The sequence below is a fragment of the Stegodyphus dumicola genome, chromosome 1 (genome assembly GCF_044657685.1).
Source record: "Stegodyphus dumicola isolate Sdum_Otavi_A_Nest chromosome 1, ASM4465768v1".
NCBI lineage: Eukaryota > Metazoa > Arthropoda > Arachnida > Araneae > Eresidae > Stegodyphus > Stegodyphus dumicola.
The window spans coordinates 146,402,122-146,424,314 of NC_140768.1; the positions used below are offsets into that span (position 1 = coordinate 146,402,122).

At 39.0% G+C, this 22,193-nt stretch overlaps 1 protein-coding gene across 1 annotated transcript; it reads left to right on the forward strand.

Moving 5' to 3' along the window:
* The first annotated feature begins 5,186 nt into the window (after positions 1–5,186).
* LOC146999300 (histone-lysine N-methyltransferase SETMAR-like) lies at positions 5,187–21,606 on the forward strand. The gene is made up of 2 exons (XM_085818205.1): positions 5,187–6,049; positions 21,549–21,606. Exons 1-2 carry the CDS (start codon positions 5,187–5,189, stop codon positions 21,604–21,606), a joined length of 921 nt encoding a protein of 306 aa, XP_085674331.1.
* Positions 21,607–22,193: the final 587 nt, after the last annotated feature.

Genomic DNA, 22,193 nt, shown 5'->3' on the forward strand with positions numbered 1-22,193 from the left:
TGAAGAGAAGAATGCTGCCGATCGCGTCATTAAAGATCTTCAAGTTGTTTTCTCCCGCTCGTCTTCTGACGTGGGTCGAACTAGTTTGACACAACATAGAATAGATACCGGCGATCATCCCCCGATCAAGCAACATCCAAGGCGTCTGCCGTTTGCTAAACAGGAAGAGGTGCGAACACTGTTAAAAGATATGGAAGAAGGTGATGTCATCGAGCCTTCAACAAGTCCATGGGCATCTCCCATCGTTTTCGTCAGAAAGAAAGACGGCTCAACAAGATTTTGCGTTGACTATCGCCGGTTGAATGAGGTTACGAAGAAAGACAGTTACCCTCTTCCTAGAATTGACGACATTCTAGACACTCTTTCTGGAAGCAAGTGGTTCTCAACGCTTGATTTAAAGAGTAGGTATTGGCAGGTAGAAATACACCCTCATGACCGAGAAAAGACGGCATTTACTACGGGACAGGGGCTTTGACAATTCAAGGTGATGCCGTTTGGACTGTGTAATGCGCCGGCAACATTCGAATGCCTCATGGAGACTGTTTTGAAAGGACTTTCCTATGAAGCCTGTCTGATATACTTGGACGATATCATCATCGTCGGAAAGAGTTTTGAAGAGCATCTAGAAAATCTTAGAAGGGTGCTTCAGAAACTGAAAGAAGCCAATCTAAAGCTGAGTCCCGCTAAATGCAAATTGTTCCGAAAGGAAGTGACTTACCTGGGACATGTCATCTCTGCAGAAGGTGTGCGCACGGATCCTGAAAAGGTATCAGCGGTTAAATCCTGGAAACGTCCCGAAAATGTCCATCAGCTGAGAAGCTTCCTAGGGCTTTGCACCTACTATAGGAGATTCGTGAAGGACTTTTCTTCCATCACAAGACCCCTTCACAAGCTGACAGAGAGCAACCAAAAGTTCTTGTGGACAAAAGAATGCGACGATGCATTTAACAACTTAAAGGAAGCTTTAACATCTGCTCCAATCCTGACGTATCCTCAGCACGACCGACCATTTATTCTCGACACCGACGCGAGCAATGAAATTGTCGGTGCTGTTTTGTCCCAAGAAATAGACGGCCAAGAACGTGTAGTGGCGTACTGGAGCAAGTGCCTGTCTAAACCGGAGAGGAATTATTGTGTCACCAGGAAAGAGTTGCTCGCTATAGTCAAAGCTGTAGAACAGTTCCATCACTATCTATACGGCAGAAAATTCCTGCTCCGCACCGATCATGCATCATTGACCTGGCTTTTAAATTTCAAGAATCCTGAGGGTCAAATAGCCAGGTGGATACAGAGACTCCAAGAATATGACATCACTATCCGTCATCGTAAGGGATCATCACACGGAAACGCCGACGCCCTGTCTAGAAGACCTTGCCAAGAAAACTGTCGATATTGTTCCAGGGTGGAAGCGAAATACGAGCTGCTGACTCCGGTCGCAAGACAAATTACAACATCAACATCGGCTGATCGAGAACCGTGGAGTGATGATGAAGTCAGGAAAGACCAGCTGGAAGACCGCGACATTAAACCCATAATTGATCTAATGGAGACGTCAAACAGAAAACCTACCTGGCAGGACATTTCTATCTGTAGTCCTACAACCAAACAATATTGGGCACTCTGGGATTCACTTCACATTCGAAACGGCGTCTTATACCGGAAATTCGAATCGGATGATGGGAAGACGTTCCGATGGCAGCTGATACTTCCAAGATCCCGCATTCCGGATGTCCTTAAAGAACTAGATAACAGCCCTACGGGAGGTCACTTTGGAATAATGAAGACCTTACAGAGAGTTCGTGAGCGCTTTTACTGGAATAATGCAAAGGATGACGTGCAAAAGTGGTGCCGATCTTGCGATGCCTGTGCAGGTCGGAAAGGACCTAAGAGACGCAGCCGAGGCAAGCTGCAACGTTACAACGTAGGGGCACCTTTTGAACGAATCGCCTTTGACATCCTGGGACCTCTGCCACGAACTGCTGATGGCAACAAATACATACCCGTTGTCGTTGATTACTTCACCAAGTGGCCTGAAGCTTATCCTATTCCTGATCAAGAGGCTGTCACAGTAGCTGAGGTAATGATACAGCACTGGATTTCCAGGTTCGGAGTGCCTCTTCAGTTACATTCCGATCAGGGAAGGAATTTTGCCTCTTCAGTAATCAAAGAACTATGCAAACTACTCGGCATTGACAAAACTCAAACGACGCCATTGGATCCCCAGTCGGACGGCATGGTAGAGAGGTTCAATCGAACCATCCTTAATAACCTCTCATTAGTGGTTTCCAGAAATCAACAGGACTGGGACAAGAAATTACCACTCTTTTTACTGGCTTACCGCAGTGCTGTCCACGAGACTACCGGCTATTCTCCATCACAGATGCTCTTCGGTCGTGACCTTCGTCTGCCTTGTGATCTATTGTTTGGCCGCCCTCCGGATGCTCCTTCATCGTCTGAGGAATATATTCAAGATCTCCAGGCCCGGTTTGAAGTGATGCACAACTTTGCACGAGAGCGAGTCAACTTGGCGACGGAGAAGATGAAGACCCGCTACGACACAAGAGCTACTGAACATCAGTTCCACGAAGGAGACAAGGTGTGGTTGTGGAATCCGACTCGACGGAAAGGACTTTGTCCGAAATTCCATTCACCTTGGGATGGCCCGTATACAGTCCTAAACAGGCTGAATGACGTCGTGGTTCGGATTCGTAAGTCTTCGAACTCTAAACCTAAAGTCGTTCATTACGACAGGTTAGCTCATTACTATGGCGATAGTACGTAATGTAAATAATTGTAAATAGTATCAGACCATGGTCCTTTTTGTTTATAAATGTGTATTTGATTTGATTTGTATTTAGTATTTGATTTGCATTTAGTATTTGATTTGTATTTAGTATTTGTTTTGTATTTAGTATTTGATAGCATTTGATTTGTTTAAGTTAGTTATTGCATTCATTGTTTATATTGTTTGATATTGTAATGTAATGTTTATGCCTCAGTTGCATTTATGCCACAGTTGTAAGTTTAGCTTCCTGTCCAGGGATTGTACTGCCCGGGACGTGCAGTCCTTGGGAAGGGGGCAGTGTTACGAATTTGGTATTTAAAAAGCTAATGTTAGTTCAATTATAAATTAATTGGTTTTATTTCCCGCGCAGTGCAGCGCGTGACGAATATTAAAAGAAGAAAGCTAAGCCGGAAAAATTAAAAATACAAGAGCGCGTGAGTTAAATAAATAAATATCTCTTTTTGATTTCGAGAAAGTGCTGGAAAATTCTAGCGCGTGATTTTAAAATCTTATAAAAGGAGGAAAATATCTCAGTTTGTAGTTAGTAGTTGCTTAGTTTGTTGTTGTTTAGAAAACTGCTGTTGTTGATTATAGCGAATTCGCGGATTAGCGTTCTTTAGCTGTTTTGAATTACGTTCTATTGTACATTTGAGTAGTTAAAAGATAACTACTGTGAGATATTGTAATACTGCATGATAATTTGAGAAAATTTAAGCATTTTTGTTGTGATAATAAAAAAAATTTTGTTCATTTTTCATCGGACTTGTGCATTCACTTCATAACGAATCCGTACGCACGCAACAATATATATGATCAGCTATTTTAACATATTTAAATTTTCATGATTTTAAAATTTTTCAAGAAATATTTTTAATAAATTAATTTTCAACTATTATGATTATTTAATGGAAAATTTGGCTTACATAATTGCATGTTCTAATCTTGTGAGTGAAAGCTATGAATAATCATAATTTTTTTAAATTAAAATATGTATACAAATTTCAGAATGTTTATGAAACTTGTACAGACATTAGGTATTTTTTTTGGAAGCAGGCAAGATGAAAAATATGCAACCGTCTTCGTTGTATTCAAATTTTCATACGTACATATTCAAATTTTCATGATTTTAAAATTTTTCAAGAAATATTTTTAATAAATTAACTTTCAACTATTTTGCTTATTTAATGGAAAATTTGGCTTACATAATTGCATGTTGTAATCTTGTGAATGAAAGCTATGAATAATCATAATTTTTTTAAATTAAAATATGTATACAACATTCAGAATGTTTATGAAACTTGTACAGACATTAGGTATTTTTTGGAAGCAGGCAAGATGAAAAATATGCAACCGTCAGAGCCGAGAATCGAACTCTGGAACTTCGGAACTCTGGAATACGCGCCCAGCGTGCAGACCATCACACCACGAAGGCATGCCATGAAGGCGAGAGAAATACCTTATAAACTAAGCATTTTTTATTTCTCACATCAAATTTTGAAAATTTCTCAAAATATTTATTCAAAAACCAAGTTTTCAGTCTGAATTTCTTGCTATTCCAGTTTTTATGTATAAGTTGCATTGACTTCCTTATTTTTGTTACTTACTACACATAGATAAAGCCAAAAACTATGTTTCTGTAAAATAAAAAAAATGTGGATGTAATTTTTTGAAATATATATTTCGTTAGATTTGGAAAAAAGAAAAAAAAAAAAAAAAAAACTATATGTCTAAACAATGAAGATATGATTATCTTTAAATTGTGCTTTTTATTTCAGTGATGGTGTACTTTGTTTCATAATCTTCTTCATCACCAGTAAATGTTTTTTTAGGTACATAGGTAGCAAATCTAAACAGATGTATATATCAGATATTTAAAATCACAATAGCATGTTAAAAAGTAGTGTAAAATATTTTTTCAAGAGGTAATACACCAGAAATCTAAAACTTTACCTCAGCCATAAAATTTACATACAGAAAATACCAATTTTTAGTTTGCAAATAAAATAAATATAAAATAAGTATATAAAAATCGCACCATCAAGGAGTGAGTAGAATATTATAACTCCTTGTAATGTGTGTGGTTTCACCCGAATATCGGGCGATATCTCGCTATCAAGAAGAGCGAACGAAGAAAGGGTCACTCCTTTTTTTGTGTGAAAAAGGACCGCTTTTTACTAGAGCGAAAAGTCTCTCCTTCGAGGTTGGTGCCATTTTGGCATTAGAGGGAGGTGGGATATCACTCCTTTGGAGTCGGATACTGCACTTACGTAGCGTAGGAACGTAGCGAGACATCTTGGGATGCGATTGGAATCTCTGACTGGGATCGGAGCATGCGCAGGAGAGAGCAGAGCTCTTATCAAAAGCGGCGTCCAAATGATGCGGCAGTCCGTATAAGGCGAGGATGGCGTTCGCGTTGCAAAATTCGACTACTGAGGAGCAGCGAGGTGTTATCCGATTTCTGACTGCGGAAGGTAAGAAACCGGTAGCTATTCATCACCGGATGGTGACAGTTCACGGGGATAAATGTGTCTCTGACAAGTCTGTCAGAAAATGGAGTGCCCGTTTTCGTGCAGGCCGTGAGAGTGTGGGTGATGACCCGAGATTAGGCCAGGCAAACACTGTCATCACGAACGATCTCGACAAGGTGGACGACCTAGTGAGAAGTGATCGGCGTGCCACATTGCGAATGGTGAAGGTGAATGTCAGCTATGGAACAATGTGCACAATTGTTCACGACAGGTTGCGATATCCGAAGGTGTGTGCCGCTTGGGTTCCGAAGCAACTCACCGACCAGCAAAAGGAACTGCGTATGGGGCTAGCACTGCAACATTTGTTTTGGTATCAGGAAGACCCCGCTTTCATGGAGCGGATCGTCACAGGTGATGAGACCTGGTGCTATCACTACGAGCCAGAGAAAAAGCGGGGCAGCATTCAGTGGAAGCATGCGTCGTCACCTCCCCCTAAAAAGTTCAAAGCCGTGGCGTCAGTAGGTAAGGTGTTTCTCACCGTCTTTTTCGACGTTCAAGGTCTGCTACTTGTGAAATTCCTCGAGCACAGAAAAACCATTAACTCCGATATGTACTGTGAGACACTTCGATGCCTACCCAGGTCCATCAAGGACAAAAGACCGGGGCTGCTCACGGAGAGTGTAGCTTTGCTCCATGATAACGCGCGTCCACACGTCCAGAGTCACACATATGAAACTAGCCATGTTCAAGTTGGAGACTTTGGACCATCCGCCCTACAGTCCGGATATGTCGCCCTGCAATTTCCATGTGTTTGGTCCACTGAAGAAACACCTGAAAGGGTGTATGGTTTATATTTATTTTAACTAACATTTATTTTAAGTTTAAGCTATCTTTCCTGTCAAGCCTTTACTTTCCCCTAGAATTGCCAATGCCAGAGTATGTAAATTGTAGTAGAACGCCCAGAGTATTCAAATTTTAGCAGAAGTAAATTGAGTTTAAATGGAAGGGAAACGAGATTGTAAGTGTGCTTCTTGAATCGCGAGCTTGAAGGTTGCTAGGTAGAAATTTAAGAACCGCGAGTTTCGGCCTGTGTGCCTATTTCAGCAGTTCGTTGAATCTTTCAACTTCTTAATCAGTAAGTTTTCTGAATCTCAGCTGTATCTTAGAACGCGGTTACGTTAGATACGATTATAGAGCCTCGTAGGTAGTGATATCGTTATTTATTCATCCTGTCATTTATTTTTAGTTGCACTTTTTCTCTATTTTGCTAAACCGCCGGGTCGGCGTAGTTTGTGAGCGTCAAGTGAACGCAGCTGTGATTTCTAAAATGGAATAAAAAAGGGATTTAAACCCTTCTTACGAGTTTGTGTAATTTACAGTTCATAGCAGTCACTACTTCTGTTGCTGACAAGTTGGGGCCTCGCAACATTATATTGGCGCCCGAACATCTTACGAACTGAGATGGCCGAAAACTCGATGGAAGCTCCTGTACAACTCCAACAGCAAGAAATGGCGAACCAGTTAGAAGGATTTGGATACCTGGTCCAAACGATGAGAGCATCTATCAAGCCAAACGTCAATTTCGACGGAAAAAATTCGGTGGCGAAGTTCTTAGAAGGCCTCGAAAAATCACTTCCAGTTATACCCTGTGCCTGAAACACAAAAATTTGCCATTGCCACGTCTGCTCTAAGAGGACAGGACTCACTATGGTGGAAGAGTATAGGGAAATTTTTATTAGGAGAATTCGGAGGCCAAACATATACCTTTGAAAATTTCAAAATATCATTATTAAAGGCCTTCCCCATAGTGAAAGACCGAGCAAAGCTAGAAGCCGAACAGTATAGTTTTTATCAACGTAATATAGAAGATTTGACGGACTTCATTCTGCGAAAAGTTAAGCTGACAAACATGCTGTATAGGAAGAAAGCCGATGCGGAGATAATTGAAATAATCTTACCAAGATTGCTACCTGCTGTCCAAGATTACTTAGAAATCCGAAATCCAAGCACCTTGCAGGAACTCTTCGAGTTGGCGGTCAAGTTCCAAAACCGAAGAAAAGCGGAAACATCTAGAGGGGCATCGTATTCTCAAGGTCACCGAAGGCAATCCTCAAATAAACAGACCGGAAACACAAATCGCTCTTATGGGGGAAGGAGCTATCAAGCTAACTCATCGAAGCTAAAAGGTCAAGGCGCAAAAAGGAAATTTGAAAACAACCGTCCGCGTACCCAGAAGACTGAAGTTGAAAGGAAAGCTTTAAACGAGTAGAGGGGCCTGTAAAAGCGAGGGTCCAGACCCCGGAAGTTTCGAAAAAACCCTCAAGAAGATACTTAAACACGGTCGTGGTAAAGAATTCCCAATCACCGATTATACAAGTCCTGGTTGGCGATGTACCAGTGGAAGCTCTCATTGATACGGGTGCAGAAGGTAATTTTGTGAGTGATAAATTTTTCAAAAAGAATTTTAATAGGTTACGATTATTTAAAAATAAAAACACAGAAATTATAGCGGCGCAAGGAAAAACCTGTTAATGTATCGGGAAATTATTAAAAATACAGGTAAATGATGAGAGCCTCAAAGTATTAATTTTTGTGGTGAAAAATTTGCAGAGTCCAGTCATCTTAGGCATGGAGTTTCTAAAGCCCGCGAAAACCAAACTAAATTTTCAGGAGAATTCGATTATGCTGGAAATTGATCAGAGGGTGGTGGAGCCACCGAAACAACCGCAGGTAGACCTTAGCCATTTGAATGACCATGAAAGCCAAGCCATCCAGCAAGTGGTGAGTACTTTTTCAAACTTGTTTTCAGAACGGCTTGGTAATTGTCAAATTGTAACGCATGATATACAACTAACTGCCGATAAAACCTATAGAACTAAACCCTACAGGTATGATCAACAGAAAGAAAAAATAATTAAGGAACACATTCAGGAAATGTTGCAGAACCAGATAATAACGCCCATAAATAGTGAATACGCGAGTCCAGTCGTACTATGTAGAAAAAAGTATGATTTCCCTCCTTCGGATAAAAGGGCTCGGAGGTTTGCAATCGATTACAGAAAGCTTAATAGTATTACTAAGTTCCCGGTTTACCCTTTGCCGGTAATAGAGGAAATTATTAGAAAGATTAAGTCTACGAGATTACGAGATACATGACTACGTTGGACTTAACGTCTGGCTACTATCAAAAAGCTATGAGACCTGAAGATACACATTAAACCGCGTTTATCACAAAATCGGGCACTTATGCATTTTTACGCATGCCCTTTGTGTTGTGTGGGGCCCCGTCAACATTCCAGAGAGCTATGGACATTGTTCTAAAGCCTGTCTTAGAAAAATCGACTTTAATCTATCTAGATGATATAATTATAACGAGTAGTACGTTGAAACAACATATTAAAGATTTGGAAGAGGTTTTTAAATTATTAAAAGAGGCCGGTCTTACAATTAACGCATCAAAATTCAAGTTCGCGACTAAAGAAATTAAATATCTGGGTTATAAAATTTCGCAAAAGGGTATAGAAACTCAGGATTCAAAAATAAAAGCCATCAAGAATTTCCCACCTCCCAATACCGCCAAGAAACTTTCTTCTTTCCATGGGTTATGTTCTTATTATCGGTTGTTCATAAAAGATTTCGCGAACATTGTTGAACCGTCGTTAGCAATTAAAAGAAAGAAAAGTAAGTTTACGTGGACAGCAGAAGCAAATACTGCATTTGAAAGGTTAAAAGAAGCGCTCATCAATGCCCCTGTTTTGAAATTCCTGGAAGGGGACGAAAACCTGGAATTTGCAGCAGATGCTCGGACTATGCCATAGGTGCGGTTCTCATGCAGAATGGCCATCCTTTGGCATTTTTTAGTAAAACTTTAAACTCTACGCAAAGGAATTATACAGCTACAGGGAGAGAAACATTAGCCGTATTAATGGCTGTACACAAATTTCCAGTTTATTTCGGCAAAGCGCCAGTAACAGCCTTTTCGGATCATGCGGCTGTTGGTAGACTTTACTCGGGGAAAAACCTAACGCCCAGGTTAATAAGATGGGCTTTAAAACTTCAAGAATATAACATAATAATTAAATATAAACCAGGGAAAGAAAATAATGTAGCTGACGCGCTATCCCGAATAAAACTGGACGATGAAGGGAATGAACTCAAATGCGCTGTGTTGACTTCAAAAATTTTAGATTCTAGAGAAACAATTATTGCTGAATTGAAAGCAGATCCTGAATTTGGAAGTATTTATGCTTATTTAAAAGACCCCGAAATCTTTGAACATACAGATATCGCCGCAATAGGAAGTAGAACAGAAAACTATGAAATAATAGATAATTTATTGTTTTATACGAAATCAACAAACGAAAATTTTGAGTATAGACCAGTCATCCCAGCCTCTCTTCGATTGAGCATTTTGAAGGAATTACACGACGCGCCAACATCGGGTTATTTAGGGGTCAGAAAGACTATAAAAAGGGTACGCGAGGCGGTATATTTCCCGCAATTATACAAAATAGTAACTGCGTATGTGAGGTCCTGCAATCAATGTCAATTAATAAATATTAATTACAGCCCAGCCGGGTAAAATCGTTTACTTTAATAATTGTAGATCATTTTTCAAAGTGGACAGAAATTGTTGCACTTAAACGCGCGTCAGCCAAAACCGTTGCAGATGCATTCTTACACAGGTACATTTTAAATTACGCCCCACCGATAAAAGTCATTAGCGATAACGGTAAACAATTCGTTAGCCAAATTTTTGAAAATATTTGCTCTGGACTTGGCATACGCCATATCAAATTGGTTCCGTATAGACCGCAGGCAAACATCGCAGAAAGAGTTAATAAAAATATTGTAAAAATAATTCGAAGCTATGTTAGCACACATCACAAGCGCTGAGATGGCTACATAAATGAGTTAACCTATGCTTTAAGAACAGCAAATCATGATACTACTGGAAAAACTCCAGCAGAATTATTTTTAGGACGTAAGTTAATTACGCCACTAGATAAATTATTCTTTGTGCAACAAAAAGAATTCAAACAAAAAGATATACAGAAACTTATTGATCAGGCGGTTAAAAGTTCGGATACGGCAAGAAATAGACAGAAACTTTACTATGATCGAAAACGCCGTGAAGGAGATTTTAAAGTAGGTGATAAAGTGTTAAAGCGGAAATTTTCTTTATCAACTGCCCCAGATAATTTCACTGCAAAATTGGCTCCAAAGTTTGAAGGCCCCTATGTAATACAGGAAATCAAGGGAGTCGTATTGTACCTTAAGAACGAGAGAGGGGAAACCTGTAAGCAAGTCCCGACCACGTGAAAAAATATTATAATCAAAATGATTTTGAAATCCTTAAAAGTTTCTTGCAGGACTCAAGCGCAAAAGAAGTGGAAATTCCAGAATTAACGCCACCCGCTCCACCACCCAAGAAGCAGAGAACAGAAGAGGAGCCTAGCCCTTCTACAAGTCATTCTAGGGTCCCGAAAAGAAGGAAGAAAAATGGTCAGACTCCAGCATTCAAGAAGTGTAGGAAATCAACGCCGCCGCGTAAAGAATCTTTGGTAAATAGGAAAAGACCAGATACAACTTTCCACAGTAGAAATTCTGCGTCGAGGAAATCACTTCCAGGGCCAGATAGTCAGGAGCAAACAAGGCCGCCGTTCACGAGAAGAAAAAGACAGAAGGAGGAACGAAAAGATTGGCACCAACAGAAAAAATTCAAGCAAGAATCCGGACCGGAGGCCGCTAAGACCAGCCGTCCAGGGGCCAAACGGAAAAGACAGGAACCCGAAGACTACCACCCCAAGAGGCCGGCGTACAGAGGGCGAAAAAGAAAAGTCACCATGGAGGAAACTCAAAGAACCCAAAAGCGAAGATTGACTTCCATGAATTCTATAATTTGGGATCAATTTTGCCAGAAGAGGATGTCGGAGTTCCAAGCATCGAAAAGTCAAAGATAAGTTAAAATCTTCTATAATATTTTCTTTTGTTCTGAAATGTTATGCGTAAATACGAAGTTCTACGCGTTGACGGAAGTCAATTTGTCTCGGTTGAGACTTAGTTTTGTTTTACATTATTTAGCTAAGGCAAAAACATTATTTTCTTTAAGTGTAAAATCTAAGAGCAAGCAGTTCCTGTTGGTCGAAAGACTAATTCTGTTATGTTAAAGCCAAAATTTAGCCGAAAGTAAAATAACTTCGTATTCTTGTATTAATGAAAAGTTTAGTTTCAGTGCCGCCAGCTTGGCGAAGAAAGCGTGAAGTAAATTTTATTTTTATCTTATTCATGTTATGGTAAATTGTAAAAATCATATGTATTAGAATTTTGTAAATATACGTAAATACTTAAAAGTTATGTAAAAGCAGAATTTAGTCTAGAATCATAAAATTTTAGATGCTAAAAGTAAATGCTCAAAGCAATGAATTCAAATTTAAGTATTAAACTGTAGATAAAATCATGCTTTAGAGCGAAAGCCTGCATGTCTAAAGATGAATGAGGGGGAATTTAGAATGAATGTGTTTTGTAGGGTTCTCCACCTACACTTGAATTTTAAGAATGTTAAAGTAGCTCATCGAGTTGTAGAATGTCTAGTAAGGTGTGTCTATTTGGTCGTTGAATTCTAACAAATCATTGTGGTTAGGGGAAGTGTTGCAATACTAAAACACAAATTCCCCTTTGACACCACACATGGTGGAGAGCCAGGGTAAAGTTAAATTCATGTTTGAATACTTGAATGAATGTGAATTAAGCAGTAACTAAGGAAAATAAATCGTTCAAAAACAAAAACTTATTCAGTGTCAAGAAAGTGTAAATTATAATGTATTTAGAAAGATACTGATACTTATTCCTTCCAGATGCTGGGAGGAAGAGAACAGATTGATTGCTGAAGTCCAGGAAAGGTTGTTGTAAGAAGAGAGAATTAAATAAGTATCTACAGAAATTTATTCTACCTTTTGTGAGATAACAGATTTTTTTTATGTAAACGAGGCTCTTAAAATTTAGTTCAGAATTGTGGAAACTTTTCAACAGGTCGTTTCTAGGACCTGCTTCCAAGTTTACCAAATTCTGGCAGCGGCAAATGTAGGGTTTATATTTATTTTAAGTTTAAGCTATCTTTCCCGTCAAGCCTTTACTTTCCCCTAGAATTGCCAATGCCAGAGTATGTATATTCCCCCCCCGGGGTCGACGTAGAGAACTCTGCGAAGCTACTGGCTAGGATCTGTACCTAGGCAGTCTCGGCCACGGCGGTATAAAATTTATGAACTTGGTGGTTCTGAAGGCTCTGGGTAAGGTCACTTATTGGCCGGCCCCGGAGTCTGGCACGTCCTAGCGCGGCGTGGTTCTAGTAACCCGGGGGTCTCCCCCGGGGTCGCTGGGTAATGTCCCGCTGCGACGGGCTCGCCCAAGCGACTGGTAGGAGCATTAGACGACCGGTGCTGCCTGGGGCCTGACCCCAGGTGTTGCGCTGCTCTTCTGGAGGGTAACAGTGGAGATTGAACCTCCACGACGTGCCCAAAGGGAGAGTGGACCTGTAGTGGGCTTAAGTTCCCAGAGCAGGGCAGCCAATATTCTCTAGTATGTAAATTGTAGTAGAACGCGCAGAGTATTCAAATTTTAGCAGAAGTAAATTGAGTTTAAATAGAAGGGAAACGAGATTGTAAGTGTGCTTCTTGAATCGCGAGCGTGAAGGTTGCTAGGAAGAAATTTAAGAACCGCGAGTTTCGGCCTGTGTGCCTTATTTCGGCAGTTCGTTGAATCTTTCAACTTCTTAATCAGTAAGTTTGCTGAATCTCAGCTATATCTTAGAACGCGGTTAAGTTAATTACGATTATAGAGCCTCGTAGGTAGTAATATCGTTATTTATTCATCCTGTCATTTATTTTTAGTTGCACTTTTTCTCTATTTTGTTAAACCGCCGGGTCGGCGTAGTTTTTGAGCGTCAAGTGAACGCAGCTGTGATTTCTAAAGTGGAATAAAAAGGGGATTTAAATCCTTCTTACGAGTTTGTGTAATTTACAGTTCATAGCAGTCACTACTTCTGTTGCTGACAAGTTGGGGCCTCGCAACATTATAAGGGAAACGCTTCAACTCGGACGACGTACTCAAGGACGCTGTGAAGGACTGGGTCTCGTCACGGCCACAGGAATTCTGCGAACAAGGAATCCTGCGGCTTGTTCATCAGTGGGATCGTTGTGCTCAGGCCTATGGTGTATATTTTGAATAAAGTCTACATTTATGCCCACTGTGTCGTTTCGTACCTTTTCATTTGATCACCCCTTGTACAGACTGTTGACAGATCACCCCTTGTACAGCTGGAACTATAAACTATTACTGTCCAAACTTATAGTATAGTTTGTGATACAAAAAGATAAATTATACTGAAATCTTATTAAAGAAAAATATTTTACTTTCTTATATTTAAGTAAACATAATTTTACTTAATTTAAAGTCAGAAATAGTTTTTGGGAGAATTTCATTTACCTTTGACCTTTCGGTGTCACCAATAGTACTTGCATTCTGGAAATGTACGGTAGTAAAGAATTTTTTATTTTTAAAAAGATCCTTCACTGATTGTAAATGCCCATTTTATTCAGTTACTTGTATATTAAAGTGCTTATAAACTCAGCAATGTCCAGAAAATAATTTCATGCAAACTTGGAAGCTACTGCCTTAACTGTATACTGTTATACATTAAATTTAGTAAGATTTCATATTTTGCAGATCAGCTGTAAAATGTACATTTCCAAAATAAAATTTTCTTTCTGAATTATAAATTCAAATATGACAATACATATTCTATTTTATTCCTGTATCCCAATTAAATAAACACATTATGAAATGTGCATTTAAATATAGTATTTACTATAAAGTAAGTGGATTAATTACAAATAAACACTCAAAAATTAAGTAAAACAAAAATATACTATTTTGTATGAACACCAATTTTTTAAACGTGATCAGGACGCACATTTTGAACAAAAAGCTGCTAATCTTTAGAATATGATAACAGGTAGTTTGGCGACATTTTGGTAAGGCGATAAAGGTTACTAGCTAGGACTTTAACAATAATCTGAGAAGTACACAGTTCGAATCACAGATTATTTTGTCTCAGAGAAATGAGAGATCATGAGACATGTAATGCGACTTTTTCCGGAAAATTCCGATCGTAATTTTAGCTAATAAGCACTTAGAAACAATTTCGCTGCTAAAGTGCAGAATTGCCCACTAATTTGTTTGGCGCTTTTTACAAGAGTAAGAAGAATTGGACTTTTGTCAATTTTCTTTGACTTTTTAAGTGAAAATAGGTCGATGTGTACATAGATAAAGAGTGTGCGCAATGCCATTTTTGTCATTTTTCACATCATATTAATTACGATAAACATCCCAGAATTAACTGGGAATTTTTTTAAATGAAAATAGGTCGACGTGTACATAGATACCATGTATGTGCAATTCTTAAAAACGCGGCAAGCAGTTTGCGATTCTGCACTTTCTCCCAATTTCGCACCTAATCTTTGTCATGATTGCATTTTTGTTCCATAAAAGTTCTAGCATAAGAGTAATTCGGTTAGCAGATTGTTGGAAAAAATGTCGAGTAAAAAAAGAAAACATGCCTTTACTTCGTGAAAACAAAATGACGTCCAAAACAAAACTAGCAGGTTGCTGTAGCAGGGTTGGTCGCCGAAAAACGCCAATGCTAATAATACAAGCTGAAAATTCATATACAGCGGCAATTTTCTTATACAATATGGCTGAAACTTTTCAACCAATTCAACAGAGATAGTAAAATGACAAAAATACTGGAAATAAAATAATAAATCATGCAGTTTTAAATTACCTATGAAAGGTTACAAGTCCTCCTTTCACGAAACTTTCTTTACATCCATAGGCGCTGCAGCGGATAACCATTTTTTATTAAATTTTATGTGACCAAGCACAGCAGCAGTCTTTCGTCCCATAGAAATCAATGTAAAGTTTTTCCGGACTTTCGGAATTCGAGCAGCAGTCATGTGACACTAATGCTAGAACCGGTTATAGGTTGCAAATACGCCCTCTACCAGTATATATCTCGTTGGCGTCAATAGCTAAACGTTGATGCTAAATAAAGGAGAGGGCAAGTGCATTCAAACAACAGAGTTACCTCCAAAAGAATGATTGGCATGTCATTTAACAACTCCCGAAACCATGAGCCATACACTAACGTGACGAGGGAAAGCACTAGGTAGAAAATGAACGCAGGCGTTCGGGCGACCTGCTGATGTCTGAATGCTGGGGCGTTTCGGGTGTCTTTGAAAAAGTTAAAGAAATATTGAATATCCAGTTATTTTGTTATTTTTATTAAATATATACTGTTTGTTCAAAGTATCCGAACAAAAACTTATGTGAGTTGTTCATTTACACAGAACGTTTCAAATAACGGAGAGTCGAAATCTATTTCATCACTAACTCAAATAGTAAAACAAAGGATCGAAATCGACTTGACCGATCTGAAGCTTAGTAGCGTACATTAAAACACAGAAAAGCTGTGCAAGAATCAGAAATCTCATCCATCTCATTAATGCGAGTCCCAAATTTTGTTTAATTTGTGGATAATAAGATAAATATTATACAAATTCAGACACATTTCATTATTAAAAACGAATATAAATTTTCTTCTGTTAATTAAATCGATTAACACATAAAAAATTAAACGAATTTTAATTACATTGTAGGGTTTATATTTATTTTAACTAACATTTATTTTAAGTTTAAACTATCTTTCCTGTCAAGCCTTACTTTCCCCTGGAAATGCCAATGCCAGAGTATGTAAATTTTAGCAGAACGCGCAAGGATTCAAATTGTCAGCGGAAGTAATCTGAGTTAAATAGAAGGGAAACGAGTTCGAAAGAGTGTTTTCTTGCTTCACGAGCGTGGAGGTGGCTAGTTAGAAATTGAAGAACCACGCGTTTCGGCCTGTGTGCTTGCCTCGGCAGATTGTTAATCTTTCAACGTAATATTCAGAAGTTTGCTGAATTATCAGCGGTATCTCAGAACGCGGTTAGGTTAGTTATGTTTAGAAAGCCTCGTAGTTAGTCACTTGTTACCATTCTTTTCTTAGTTTCTTATTTTTATTTTACCGCTGAGTCGGCGTAGTTTGTGAGCGTCAAGAGCACGCATTTGTAATTTCTAAAGTTGAATAAAAAGGGATTTAAACCCTTCTCAAGACTTTGTCTACTTTCCAGTTCTTAGCAGTCACCACTATTGTTGCGTGCAGGTTGGAAGCGCGCAACATTAAATTGGCGCCCGAACACTTGTCGAACTGAAATGGCCGAAAATTGGATGGAAGCTGTTGGACAACAACAAGAAATGGCAAGCCAATTGAAAGGATTTGGATACCTGGTCCAGGCGATGAGAGCGTCAATCAAGCCAAACGTCAATTTCGACGGAAAAAATTCGATGGCGATATTTCTAGAAGGCCTAGAAAATCACTTCCAGCTCTACCCTGTGCCTGAAAGACAAAAAGTTGCCATCGCCACATCTGCACTAAGAGGACAGGCCGCGCCATGGTGGAAGAATATACGCAAATTTTTATTAGGGGAATTCGGAGGCCAGATATATACATTTGAAAATTTCAAAAAATCGTTATTAAAGGCCTTCCCCATAGTGAAAGATCGAGCAAGGCTAGAAGCCGAACTATATAGTTTTTATCAACGGAATATAGAAGAATTGACGGACTTTATTCTGCGAAAAATTAAGCTGACGGATATGCTGTATGGGAAAAAACCCGACGCGGAGATTATTGAAATAATCTTACCAAGATTGCTACTTGCAGTTCAAGATTACTTTGAAATTAGAAACCCAAGCACATTGCAGGAGCTCTTCGAATTGGCGGTCAAGTTCCAAAATCGCAGAATAGCGGGAAAATCTAGAGAAGCATCGTATTCTCAAAGTATCCGAAGGCAATCTTCAAATGAGCAGACCAGAAATGCAAACCGCTATTATGGGGGAAAGAACTATCAAGCTAACTCATCGAAGCTCGAAGGTCAAGGCCCAAAAAGGAAATTTGAAAACAACCGTCCGCGTACCCAGAAGGCAGAAGTTGAAAGGAAAGCTTTAAACGAGTAGAGGGGCCTGTGAAAGCAAGGGTCCAGACCCCGGAAGTTTTGAAAAAACCCTCAAGAAGACACTTAAATACGGTCATCGTAAAGAACTCACAGTTACCAATTATACAAGTCCTGGTTGGCGATGTACCAGTAGAAGCCCTCATCGATACAGGAGCAGAAGGTAATTTTATGAGTGATATTTTTTTAAGAACTTTAATAGGTTTCGATTATTTAAAAATAAAAACACAGAAATCATAGCAGCGCAAGGACAAACTTGTCATTGTATTGGAAAACTATCTTTAAAAATACAAGTTCAAAACGAAAGCCTTAAAGTATTAATTTTTGTAGTAAAAAACTTGCAAAATCCACTTATTTTAGGTATGGAGCTTTTAAGGGCCGCGAGGGCCAAACTCAATTTTCAGGAAAGTTCTATCGTGCTGGAGATGGATCGGAGGGTGGTGGAACCAGTGGAACAACCGCAAGTCGACCTTAGCCATTTGAATGACCATGAAAGTCAAGCCATCCAGCAAGTGGTGAGTACTTTTTCAAACTTGTTTTCAGAACGGCCTGGTAGTTGTCAAATAGTTACGCATGAGAAACAGTTAACTGCCGACAAACCCTGTAGGACTAAACCTTATCGCTATGATAAACAAAAAGAGCAAATCATAGAAGAACATATTCAGGAAATGCTAAAGAACAAAACAATAACGCCCATAAATAGTGAGTACGCGAGTCCAGTCGTACTATGAAGGAAAAAGAACGAGTTTCCTCCTTCGGATAAAAGGGCTTGGAGGTTTGCTATCGATTACAGAAAACTTATTAGTGTTACTAAATTCCCAATTTACCCTTTGCCGGTTATAGAGGAAATTATTAGAAAGATTAAATCTACAAGATACATGACTACTTTGGACTTAACGTCTGGCTACTATGAAATAGCTATGAGACCCGAAGACATACATAAAACCGCGTTTATAACAAAATCGGGCACTTATGCATTTTTACGCATGCCCTTTGGGTTGTGTGGGGCCCCATCACATTCCAGAGAGCTATGGACATTGTTCTAAAGCCTGTCCTAGGAAAATCGACTTTAATCTATCTACATGATATAATTATAACGAGTAGTACGTTGGAACAACATATTAAAGATCTAGAAGTTTTTAAATTATTAAAAGAGGCCGGTCTTACAATTAATGCCTCAAAATGCAAGTTCGCAACTAAAATATCTGGGTTATAAATTTTCGCAAAAGGGTATAGAAACTCAAGATTCAAAAATAAAAGCAATCAAGAATTTCCCACCTCCCAACACCGCCAAGAAACTTTCTTCTTTCCTTGGGTTATGTTCTTATTATCGGTCATTCATAAAATATTTTGCTAATATTGTTCAACACTTGTTAGTAATTAAAAGAAAGAAAAGTAAATTCACGTGGACAGCGGAAGTAAATACCACATTTGAAAGGTTAAAAGAAGCGCTCATCAATGCCCCTGTTTTGAAATTCCCGGAGGGGGACGAAAACCAGGAAATTGCAGCAGATGCGTCGGACTATGCTGTGGGTGCGGTTCTTATGCAAAATGGCCATCCTTTGGCATTTTTTAGTAAAACGCTGAATCCTACACAAAGGAATTATACAGCTACAGAGAGAGAAACATTAGCCGTATTAATGGCTGTATACAAATTTCGAGTTTATTTCGGCAAAGCGCCAGTAACAGTCTTTTCGGATCATGCGGCTGTTGGTAGACTTTACTCGGGGAAAAACCTAACGCCCAGGTTAATAAGATGGGCTTTAAAACTCCAAGAATATAATCTCATAATAATATAAACCGGGTAAGGAAAACAATGTAGCTGACGCTTTTTCTCCTATAAAACTGGACGATGAAGGCAATGACCATAAATGCGCTGTGTTGACTTCAAAAATTTTAGATTCTAGAGAAACAATTATTGCTGAATTGAAAGCTGATCCTGAATTTGGAAGTATCTATGCATATTTGAAAGACCCCGAAAGCTTTGAGCACACAGACATCGATGCGATAAGAAATAGAGCAGAAAACTATGAAATAATAGATAATTTATTATTTTATACGAAAACAATAAACGAAAATCTCGAGTACAAACCAGTCATCCCAGCCTCGCTTAGATTAAGCATTTTGAAGGAATTACACGACGCGAAAACAGCGGGTCATTTAGGGGTCAGAAAGACTTTAAAAAGGGTACGCGAGGCGGTATATTTCCCGCAATTATACAAAATAGTAACTGCGTATGTCCTGCAATCAATGTCAGTTAATAAATGATAATAATTACAGCCCGGCCGAGCACTTAAAGAGCATTCGCGCTACATTTCCGAATGGAATTTTAGGCATAGATCTTCTTGGTCCTTTCCCCCAGAGTGAGTTAAATAAAAATCGTTTTCTTTTAGTAATTGTAGATCATTTTTCAAAATGGACAGAAATTGTTCCACTTGAACGCGCGTCAGCCAAAACAGTCGCAGATGCATTCTTACACAGATACATTTTAAAATACGCCCCACCGATAAAAGTCATTAGCGATAACGGTAAACAATTCGTTAGCCAAATATTTGAAAACATATTCACTGGACTTGGCATACGCCATATCAAAATGGTTCCGTATAGACCACAGGCAAACATAGCAGAAAGAGTTAATAAAAACATTGTAAAAATAATTCGAAGTTATGTTAGCACACATCACAAGCGCTGGGATGGCTACATAAATGAGTTAGCTTGTGCTTTAAGAACGGCAAATCACGATACTACGGGAAAAACCCCAGCAGAATTATTTTTAGGACGGAAGTTAATTACGCCATTAGATAAATTATTCTTTGTGCAACAAAGAGAGCAAGAATTTAAACAGAAAGATGTGCAAACACTAATTGACCAGGCGGTTAAAAGCTCGGATACGGCAAGATTTAGACAAAAGTAATATTATGATAGAAAACTTTTATGAAGCAGATTTTAAAGTTGGGGATAAAGTGTTGAAGCGGAAATTTTCTTTATCAAGTGCCCCAGACAATTTTACTGCAAAGTTAGCTCCAAAATTTGAAGGCCCCTATGTAATTCAGGAAATCAAGGGAGTCGTATTGTACCTTAAGAACGAGAGAGGGGAAATCTGTAAAGCAAGTCCCGACCAGGTGAAAAAATATTATAATCAAAATGATTTTGAAATCCTTAAAAGTTTCTTGCAGGACTCAAGCGTAAAGTAGAAGGTCCAGAAGTAACGTCACCCGTTCCACCACCCAAGAAGCAGAGAACTGAAGAGAAACCTAGCCCTTCTACAAGTCATGCGACGGTACCGAAAAGAACAAATGAAAACGGTCAGACTCCAGCATTTAAGAAATACAGGTGACAGGTGACGGAGGACGGGGACGCCTGGTGTTTAACGGAGGTAAACAGGCATATGTCCCACGCCCTCCCCTATATAGATACAAGAACTCCCTGGGGTCCCACAAGGGCGCACCGGGAGTTACTGAGCTTTCATGAAAAAGTTTACATGGCCATACAAGGGCTATTCCAGTTTGACATTGGTTCTGTACAGATTCTTATGTTAATGGTTGACCTGGGAGTTCATAGGCCATAATGCATACATGAAACATAACATTACATACATGATATGACATGACATTAAACTTATACATAATACTTGCATGAATTAGTACATACATACTTACACTTCACATGACATTAGACTACACATACATAATGCACGACATTAATCTACACTTATTAGAGTTATAACCTGACTGTATACTTCGTTAACCTAATGGTATTGCGAACTTGCTAAGTTACTTTATAACTGGATTACTTATAGTTTACATTATTGCTATTACTTCTTAAATGACATTATGATATATAACAAGATAGGCACACATACTTTGCCTTATAATCATATATGCGTTACTTAAAATAATACACATGGGGCACACGCTAATGACTACATTACCGATTACGTTATGTTAAAAGTACACATAGTATGACGTATTACACTCATTGATTAAATTACTTACAATACACTATTACTTACATTACTTACATTACACAGTTACTTATACACTTACATATTTACAATTTTAGACATAACACCTGCTAAGTTACAATAGAGACATAGAATTATTGCTATCTATTATTCCTATGTTGGTTGGCAGACATCCTGCCCTAGAGCGCTCAGCTGCTGTATAATTTTACATATATTTCTTATCGCAGGTGCGTGTTTGATGATGAACCTCTTGTAAGGTACTATATCCGTAGTGGGATATGGTAGGTGATGGCTCGTCGTGAGGCTACAGTTGAACATGTAGTGGTCGGGAGCCAATTTCCCCACACACACACGCTTCTGTCATGGAAATAGCACGCTTATAAAAGAAGGTGGGAAAAGGGCCATGCCCCGTGATATAGTTTACTAAAGGGGGTATGGCCTGTAAGCGTTCTTTATCTACTACAGGGTAGAACTCGAAAGTCCTTCTGCCGGTATCTCCATTCTCCCATTCGTGTTGCCATTGTTTATTCCCTATGTCTCTTAGTTGTCTTTTTAAAAATGACGGCGGGATTAGTGCTGAGACAGCCTGTGCATTATTGTTGATTGCTGCCTCATTGGCCAGTTGATCTGCCATCTCATTGCCTGCGATCCCAGAGTGGCCTCTTACCCATTTTAGCTTGATGTTAGATTGCTGGTTGCTATGCAATGTCTGTTGGATTTGCAGGATTATGGGAGATGTGTGATGATGATTCTTTAATGCCTGCAGCACTGACATGCTGTCTGTGCAGATTTCTGTTCGTGCAAGTTGTATGTCATGTGCGTACTGTATTGCCGCTTCAATTGCTATGGCCTCCGCCTGGAAGATACTATTG